Below are 10361 nucleotides of genomic sequence, written 5' to 3'. Positions count from 1 at the left end.
TTTGTCACTCTAATCACACCAATAATTTTTATACATGAGAAAATGGCCGAGTTAAATTATTTAATACACCACCAAATTACCTCACTATATGCTCCTTTAGCTACAACACTGTCCTCCAACTTTGATCTTCTCCCGTTTACCATATACTCACAAATCACTGAAAGCTAGTATAAAAATACACTTGCAGAGAAGAAACCTGGGATGGAAACAATATGCATATTATTGGGACTAAAATTGCATCTTGGAGTTGAATTTACCCGCTGGGTGCCGCAATTACTATTTCTTCCATACTCTTCTGGAACATTATTTCTGTAGGTTTTAAGCACCCACGAATGTACTCCTGCCCAAGTTGTGCGCGCTCGTTGTCCCCAAACCCAAATACAATGCCTCTGTTTGTCACTGCAACAGTGTGGTACAGGCCAGTGCTAATTTGTGAAACATAGTGATCACGCAGACTATCGAGGACTCGAGGCCTCATTACTTTGTCGGATGATCCTCGGTCAGGAAACCCTAAACTCCCAAAGCCCATCCATCCGAATGCAAAAACTGAGCCCTCATCAGTAAGAACAAATGTCTTTCTTTTCCTTGCACAGACCTGTCAAAATTAAAGGAACATACTTAAGCCTTTATACATGAAACTACTACTAGTTCTGTTTCAAGATATGATTGTTATTAGAACAAGAAACTCCTATATCATATTAGCATGTAGCAATGCATAACTTTTGTTTTAAATACGAAAACCATAGCAATGCCCTATTTCTTGCTACATAAAGTATATTACCTCAGCCTAATCTACATGATTGATGATAGTTTAAACCAGGTTTATTCTTCGATGCTTAATGAAGTAAGAAGGAAAATGGTGCAAACATATGGAACACACCTGCACAGCAACTTGACTCTTCAAACTGCTGATCAATTCTGGGCTAGTTTTGTCATTCTCATCACCATGGCCTAATGCTCCACAGTAACCTCTGCCCCATGTATAAACCTAAAATTTTCAAACCTTAACTTCTGTCTGAAGATACATAACAATCAAAACATACAACAGATAGTTCCTTGAACAGTGTATACTTACATAACCCAGTGCATCAAGAGCTACAGCATGCTCATCACCAGCAGACACGCGAACCACATGAATATTCCTCCTCTTGAATGACTGGATTGCACGTGGACGAAGTTCATCATGCTGATCTCCATGTCCAAGGCAGAAGTTGGTACAAGAGCCAAAGGAATAAACTGTTCCATCATCCGTTACAGCAAATGTATAGCTGGCACCAGCAGCAACCTGCACTACCGGAGCAAGGCCTTCAAATAATTCAACGATCTTTGGAGTAGCCCTGTCTATTGTGTCACCATGACCAAGCTGGCCATGTGTGTTACTTCCACATGTATATACTTGCCCATCCGTTGTAAGAATGACAGTAAAACTTAAACCAGTGGCAACCTGCAAAAAGGGGAATAGATAGAATTAAGAAAAAGAGGAAGAGTTTTGCAGACTTGACTAGACCAGACATATGAAACAACTACCTATAAGGCTATAACAGCCTTATTGTCTATTAACAAATTTAGTTACAAAAAGTAGGGTCTTCCCTCCATTTTATATCAACAAATAAATAAATTTGACCACAAAACTAAAACATCGTTCCTGTTGCATCAAATAACTAGAGCATTGTTCTGTTTTTACAAAATGAAATATAATAATTGAAAGAGGCATTTATTCCATTGTAGGAGATATGGAACATAAAAGGATAATAAAGATGATTGGGTCCACCTGTTTGCAAGAAATTCCTTTTAGGGCCTTTATTTCGGTTGGTCGAAATATAGTTCGCCCCACCTCACCGTGACCACAGCATAATGATGAATTATCTCCACAAGTGAAGACCTATTTGAACAAAATTCACAGCGTTCAAAGTATTAGAAATATTACAATTGACAATATACAGTGTTTAAGATGAGCATCAATTACCTCCCCTAACTCTGTGACAAAAGCTGCATGGTTGTGAGAGGCAGAGATGTTGACAACACGAGAAAGTGATGGGAAGGGAACCCTGCTGAATGCCGCACACTGGGTTGTATCTGGGCCATGACCTAGCACCCCACACAAACTGGATCCACAAGAATAGACAGAAGAGTCATGGACCAAAAGTGTGTGATATCTTCCTGTCGCTACTTGCATCTGGAAACATACAGCATGTTCACATATATAAGAAACCAGGTTGGAAATGTCTTCTAACATTAAAAAGAAAATCTAACTTTCCAGTTTCATACTAAAGATAGAATTGTTCATGAGGGAAACTATTCCCAAGTGCAACAATGCAACTTTTGTTGATCATTTGGTCTTCATATTGGCAAGCATAGCAGAATGGCAATAAGTAACATGTCCAACATAGAGCATACTCTCAAACTGGTAGAGCAGATGAGCTAGGATGTTAATAAAAGAAAAAAAATCTAGAATAAAAGTAAATTAGGCACCCTCCAGAACAATCTGATGCAGTAGGCACGCCAAATAATTATGCGCCATATATTTTTAAAATGTCTGACTTGAAATTCAATCAGTGTAAGAAAAACAACTAAGATATGATGGATTCAAAGCAACTGAGGCATCAGCAACATATTCCCATTCAGCCAAGTGTGTCGTATCTAAAAGAAAATGAAAAAACACAAGGTACCATATGTTTATTATAAATCATTTCCAATGTCCACATATCCTCCTCATTCAGAAGCATGCCAACTTACAAATCAATAAATCATAGAATTGTTAGTAATTTTGTTCATCAGGAATGAGCTGGTCAACCTCTCTTAATTCTATAACAAGCAAAAAAAAAAAGAAAAAGCTCACAATAGACTACAAACGCATGCCTTAACTTGGTGTTAAGATGTTTCATTGTCCCTAGTGTAATCCAAATGTGGATATCCGATTCCTATCACGAAGTTTCCGAATTCACAAAGTCATGCATGCATGATCAAACATGGATCCCTAAAACGGGCAAAGGTGTGAGGCAAGCACAATCATCTCTACCAGGCTATCCTACACCACACAAAGTCAAACTAAGGTTGCATTTACTAGTATCTCAGAATTCAGATGCGAAGCAAAGAAATCCTCACGTTGCCGGAGGAGGTGTGGACGGTGCCGGAGGACTGCTCGACGGACTGCAGGAACCTGAGCACCTTCTTCCAGCTGCCGCCGCACCGCTCCAGGAGCTCCCCGCGCGCGGCGGGGCCCATGGCCGCGAACGCCGCCCGCGCGGCGCAGAGCCTGGAGGCGGCGTGCTCGGCGAGCGGGCGGAGCGCGCGGCACGTGGCCTCGAGCCGCGCGAGGTCCCCGGCGGCGAGGCGGCCGGAGGTCAGGACCTCCCCGATGAGGTGGCCGGGGAGCTCCTCCATCGAGAAAGCCCGCGGCGCCTTCTCCCCCGTCGCCATGGATCCACCCCTCCCGCCGCGATCCCCGCCTCCGCCCGACGAAATCTTGGCGGCCTTGCCCCTGGATCGATCGGAATCATCCAAGGACGACGCCGACCCCGACGCCGCCGTACGGATCGAAATGGCGACGAACTCCGCGGCGAGCTCCCCCCCTCCCCTCCGGCGGATCAAATCGAATCGAATCCAATCGAATCGAATCAATCGCTCACCAAATCCCGCCAAGAAACACTAATCCAGCAGCAGAGCAGAGCGAGGAATTGGGGGAGTAAATCCGGGGTGCGATTTGAGGGCGGGGGAAGCGGAGAAGAATCCCTCCAAATCCGAAAATCCGCGAGGATTTATACGCTCTCGCGCAAGCGCATCAACGCACGAACACGAGCACGAACCGAAAGGAGGACGAAAAATAAAAATAAAAAATAAAAAAGAAGAGGAGGAGCAGGAGAAATTTTCTTCACGCAAGTAAAGACTAAAGAGGGGCTCCGGAAATAAAAAAAAATGCTTGGATCCAGAGGCTCCTCCACTAGTAGCTGGCGCCGTCACCCACTGACCAGTGGGCCCAGCGGCAGGTGGCCTCACCTGTCAGAAGTCACACTCACCCGGTGGTGGCACGTGGCCTCGCGGTGACTGACGAGGTGGGGACAGTGGAGGGTGGGGCCGGGGGGTCAGTGGGGTTGGAGGGTGCGCGCGGGGGAAAGAAGGTTCGAGATCCCGGGGGGAGGAGGAGAGGAAGAGGACGTGGCGGGCACTATCGCCTACAGGGGTGACGTGTCAAGCCGGGATTGGGCGCGAGTTGGCGATGGGGACCCGGCACGGTGGCACGGCCAGGCGATCGGTTTCCTCGGCAACTCGGCGCCACGGCTGGACAAGGCGCAGGCAGCGACAGGCGAGGGGCAATGCAAATGGCATGGTGGGGTTGCAAATTGCAATTTTGCATTATTAGCGGAGCAAAAGCACCAACGGCTCGTTGATTTTGTTCGCTCCCATCTAATCACATTATTTTTTCGTCCCCAGCCCGGGTGGTGTTCGGTCACAGGAGTTTTTGTCCAATCCCTTGTCAACATAGTGTGGTTACAGCTCGAGACTTTTATTGTGCTGTGATTCTTTCTTTTCTTATTACATTATTTCCGTTACACGGCGGACACACCATTATACGTGAAACATGATACACACCACTGCGCATGCAACACCACGCTCACACTTCCACGAGTGCGTCTCTTCACACACGCTCAGAGAGATAAAAACTGGCTGTATATTTATGATCACACTAAATCCTATTGATATTTACTTACGTACGCGTAATATTTATGGGTAGCAAGATTTGAACCCTAATGGGTAAAGTCATGCACTCACTAATGACTCTATCACCACCCCGTGCTTTCCTTACTGTGTAGTGATTCTCGTGGCATCATGTCTCGATGTTTTTATGTTTATACTTGGAGCACATCCTTTAGTGACATAACCTTTTATTGCACACTCCACCGAAAACCAACTATCACATGTTCATTCTTTTCAAACACTAGCGAAGTGACAATTCTTTCGTGATAGGTGATACCCCTCGAGAATCATACCATGGTCCATTCTTGATGCTACCACCAATAAATTATGAGAGAATTTCTTTTATGTCCAAGTCTTCGCTGCTCATAATATTTCTATCACCATTATACTTACAAGAGTGAGGAAGAGATGCGGGCGACGGCGGCACGAGAGGAAGACAAAGGCGGAGGCGAAGGCGGCGATGCGAGGCAGAGGTGACGGCGTGAGAAGAAAGCGGATACGACAGCGGCGGCGAGAGAGGTAAAGGGCGAGATGACATGGAAGAGGGGATGCGGGCGGCGGTGGCGCGAGGGGAAGACGAAGGCGGACGCGGAGGCGGAGACGGCGGCGCGAAACGATACTGACGGCACCAGACAGAGGTGGCGGCACGAGAGGAAAGCAAAGGCGGCGGCGGCAAGAGAGGGAGAGAGCAAGAGACAACGGCTAGGGTTTTGGATCTGTGAGAGCCACTTTGCGAAAAAAAAACCTTCAGTTTTGACAATTTTAAGCACAGCCCTTATTCACTTTTTTCTCTTCTTCGTGACGAATATCTGGTTTATGTAAGGGCTTAAACGTAAAATATCAGTTCAAAGACTGTTTGGGAGGGACTTAGATCGAATTAAACTCAAACTAAAGGGTTTTTTCGTAAAACTTCAAGCGCGTACTGTTCCTATCCTACGTGGATACTGGATAGCGCGTCTGCGCGCCTAACCGGACAGCCTTGAAGAGTAAATTTTCATATATTTTTTTTTACCCACGAGTCTCAAAATGCCCTCTCGCTTGTGAATAAGTGTTGCCATAAAAATCATGATCCTCAAAGTGAAAACGAGTTCAACTTAAAATTATTTGACCCTTAATTTAAGGAAAAACCAGTTCGAAAAGCATTAAAAGTTCCCTTTTTGATTTTATAGTACCAGAAGTTCTCAACTCAGGGGCAACCCACATTGAAGGTATATACAATGGTACAACCTAGTATAGGCTCCTAATTAAAACACATTAGTTATAGATTGGCTTTTGAGACAACATAGCCTGCACAAAAAAAAATTACTTTTCTTTCCTCTTCTCTACCTCCATGGAACAAAATTTCCTTCATTCAATGTTAAGAGTCGATCTTGAGTTGAGTTGGTGTCATGCGTATGAAAGGGTCAATTAGGCCTAGAGGGGGGTAAATAGGCTAATTTACAACTTAAGAAATGCGGAAGCAGTAATTTTCAGAACTAGGCTGGGAATTTTCGGAACTTCCGAAAGGATTTTCGGAACTTCCGAAAATGCACAGAGCAATGCACACAAAAGAAAAATCTAGATCTAGAAGTCTATTACAGGGAATACAAGGCACAATCAGCAACTAGACCAATAGTGGCACAAGCAAGCAAAGCTAGAGGAGAGGGATAAAGAAATATCACCAAGATGTAGCTCCCAAAGTTGTTCCCGGAGTTCAAATCCTTGAGGGGATTCTACTCTCCGTTGAGGAGCTCACTAAGAGCCGGGTCTTTGCTAACCCTTTCCTCAAGAGGTTGTACTAAGTACTCCTCCTTCCACTAAGAGGTATATCTTCCCTTGCGGAGGCGAGATCCGGCCTTCACAAACTTCTCCCGGCCAACCACAGGTAGATCGGTGGCTCGGGAGTGACACCTAGCCGTCTAGGAGTCCTCAACCTCCAAGAGTAAAAGATGATGTAAAGAACTCCCGGAGATGATGCAAGTGCTCACAAATCTTCACAAAGACCACAAGTAGCATCCACACAAACTCGAATCCACACTCTCACACACACACACCAAATCTGAATCAAACACGAGTGGAGAGATGAATCGAGGAAGCAAGGCTCAAATGAACTAGAGAAAGAGAGCAAGCAAAGGGCACAAATAATTGGAATAGAACCAGCAGCCCTCACAAGTGAGGGGAGGTGGGTATTTATACCCACAGCACAAATCTGCCCATTGGAGTGCAATAAAAGTAATTTTCGGAACTTCCGAAACAATTTTCGGAACTTCCGAAAATTCCAGATCTGAGAAAAAAATCGAAGTCAACGCAATTTTTGGAACTTCCGAAAAACATTTTCGGAACTTCCGAAAATTTCCAGAACGCTTCTGTGTATTTTCGGAACTTCCAAAAATTTCCAGAGAGCTCTCAAACGGTTCTGTGTATTTTCGGAACTTCCGAAAATTTCCAGAACGCTCAAAAACGGTTATGTGTATTTTCGGAACTTCCGAAAATTCTTTTCGGAACTTCCAAAAATTTTCAGAACGCTCCAAAAGAGAAATGCTTCGAAGAAAAATTGATTTTGAGCACACGCGTCACTCCTTATATGTCTATGCATCATCCTCCTTAATAGTACAGCTTTCCTACGACACAATGCGAGGAAAAAGATACAATATACTATTTGATCATTGCCGCATTGCATCGCGATGTCGCATTCACGGGATATGCATTGTATTACAACACGTTGAGGACTTAACAAACTTCACATTTGCTTGAATAAAAATGTTAGTCCTCTCTAATTGTATTGTAATCAATCATCAAAATCATTAGGGGCCTAGATGCACTTTCAGCGTAGCAACAATGTTTCTCTTTCTCCTATCTCTCTCTTTCATGTTACCAAATTTACTTAGATGGCAACAAAGAGAGCCCGCTAATAAAGATCGTTGTATATGATGAAAGTGAATGACTTACAACAATAGGATGCTCCTGTCATCAAGTTCATCAAGCGCCGCCCTTGAGCCTATCTGGCGGTTGCCTATGCACCGTCACAATACCATAACTTCGCCTATGAAACTTGACGAAAAATGTTGTTCCAATACATATCTTGCTGGCTAGCTAACCAATCTTGATTTTATGTATAAAAATGTGCACATGCAAATTCAAAATGACAATTAAGTGTTTTAAGAAAAACGAGGTGATTTTAACGTATGATTAATTGAATTTTAATTATTACAAACTTGAAAAATAGATTAATATGATATTTTAGAGTAACTTTTATATTAAAAGTTTTCGCACGAAACACACCGTTTAGCAGTTTAAAAAGCGTGCCACGAGTATCCAAATTTTCATCCCATTTTTTAGTGGAAACGAACGGGACCGAAAGCTCATCTGCTTCAATACCTGTTGGCACCCCTAAGCTTACACAGGCGCACCATCATACACGAGCTCATCGATTGCACCTGATCGAACTCACTTGGACACGTCGTCCTGTAGCTCATCTACTAGCACCCTCAATCTCATCTATTTGTGCTGCCCATGAGCTCACCCTCCTGCCCTTTCTACAACTCTTCAATGGAGCTCATTTGCTGTGGTACGTTAAGGAGGAAGACATGGTCACGCTGTGGGAAGTAATGGTAGTTTGAATAGAATGCTAAAATGAGTATTAGAGGGAACTTTCGATACTACTAAAGCTAAAATGGACTTTTTTTCCCTATAAAACTAAAGTGGGAATGTTTGGCGTTGTAGAACCAATTATCCCCAAGTTAAAAACTGAAATTTAACTATTCAAATGAACTATGATCAAATTTTACGAAAATTTAGAAGACACTTGACCCCTTAGTGGAATTTTCTTGAAATTTGGTTGAAGTTGATAAAAATTACATATTTTTGTTTCTAGTAGAGGAAAAAGGGAGATAAAGGTGTTTTGTCTAATTCCCCTATGAAAATTTATCAAATTTGATTGTACAATGAAATTTCTCATAATTTATATATATCCAACCATATTATGATGAATGAATATTGCATGATTATACCCATATAGCATAATCAATAAGTTTATTATTGAAGTGTGGTTAAAGTTTAAATATAAATGGTGGCGTCAGATGACAAGTTTCGTAAAAGGAGGTAGTAATTAGTTGAAAAGTTCAGTTTAGAAAAATAAATACTAGTTTTGTTGTTAAAATAAGTGGTTGTCCTAGGTTTGCCGGATTGCTTGATTGCAACAAGCAGCAACTGTGCTATTCTCCAGATCCCAGTGACATGGCATTTCATTTCGCCAATGCTCTATGCTTCACATATGGCTCTCAAGTACCACCATCATGTCAGCATGTCACGAAGTCCCATTGCCAGTGGCCGCACCAATGGTTAGCAGTTGCTCTGCCTCTACACACCAAATGCACCATCATTAGTCGTCTCCTCTCACGACTACCTCATCCGCTAGTATGCCCATGATTATGTGCTCACGAATCAGTTAGTCGCAAATTAAAGCTAGCTCACATACTTGTTGCATCCTCACCCGTGATTGAGGATGCGTGGCACACACAAAAGGAGAAGATGCAACAACCAATTAAGGTGATGTTGGCCTGCAATGCTGACGGGAAACTATTTTTCGTTTTAATAGTCTATTATAGTGTTGGTTCAAATAGATCTACTAATGCCCAGTACAAAGAAAAATATGTAACATAGGATATAGATTAAGATATGCCCATATCTCCAAACAAATATTTAACACACTTTGTTCAACTTCACAGGCATCCAAAATAATTAAACTAATAAATATTATAAGTAACAAACTATATTATATTTGGGTAAAATGGCCCTAAGGTTTATAGTATTAGGTTGTAACTTCATCAAATATCTCAACACCTTAAAATCCAAATAACCAATACTCCCTCCATCCCATTTTAAGTGCGACAAGTTTCCGCGCCCAACTTTGATAATTCGTCTTATTTAAAATTTTTTATAATTAGTATTTTTATTATTATGAGATGATAAAGTATGAATAGTACTTTATACATAACTTATGCTTTTAATTTTTTTTTAAATTTTTTTCAAATAAGATAGATGGTCAAAGTTGTGTAAAAAAATCATGGCTGCACTTAAATGGAACGGATGGAGTACCTTTTAACCATTTTTAATTCAATGGATAGTAATGCTGATGTATTCACATTAGTTTCACTAGAAAATTATTATTTTTTCAACGTACCAGGTACATTCAACACATGTTTTTGATCTCACATACAAAGGCTAACATCCAACGGAGCAATTTTACAAGAAACAATCTGCTTCCGCCCAATACTTTTATAAAAAAACCCCTAGCAAAGCTTTCCTTTTCTTCTCCTGTAACCACCTTAAATATGGATCCCTCCCACGACGATAGCGATAAGGAAGTTACTTAATTACAGCGACAACACCACCCCATTTAATGTGTTTCTTTTTGGAGTCTAACAGATGACGAGGTTGGAAACCTAACCGCGATGGCAAAAGCAGGATAAATGCGCGCTGTTCAATACTACATTTGTCTCAAAATAAGTGCAGCCGTAAAAATCCGTGTCCAATATTTTACTGTCCGTCTTATTTAAAAAATTTATGAAAAAATTTAAAAAAAATAGTCATACATAAAGTACTTTTTATGTTTTATCATCTAATAACAATAAAAATAGTAATCATAATTTTTTTTTAAATAAGACGAACGATCAAACGTTGGGGAT

At 41.9% G+C, this 10361-nt stretch overlaps 1 protein-coding gene across 1 annotated transcript; it reads right to left on the bottom strand.

Moving 5' to 3' along the window:
- Positions 1-3857, bottom strand: LOC4343161 (ultraviolet-B receptor UVR8). The gene is made up of 6 exons (XM_015792121.3): positions 3106-3857; positions 1967-2176; positions 1772-1882; positions 1076-1444; positions 881-988; positions 1-595 (listed from the first exon to the last, which is right to left on the bottom strand). The coding sequence occupies exons 1-6, from the start codon at positions 3418-3420 to the stop codon at positions 254-256; spliced, it is 1455 nt and encodes a 484-aa protein (XP_015647607.1). The 5' UTR covers positions 3421-3857; the 3' UTR covers positions 1-253.
- Positions 3858-10361: the final 6504 nt, after the last annotated feature.

Source organism: Oryza sativa, chromosome 7, assembly GCF_034140825.1.
Source record: "Oryza sativa Japonica Group chromosome 7, ASM3414082v1".
NCBI lineage: Eukaryota > Viridiplantae > Streptophyta > Magnoliopsida > Poales > Poaceae > Oryza > Oryza sativa.
Note: the sequence above shows the minus strand (reverse complement) of the source record. Positions and strands in the feature narration are given on the sequence as shown.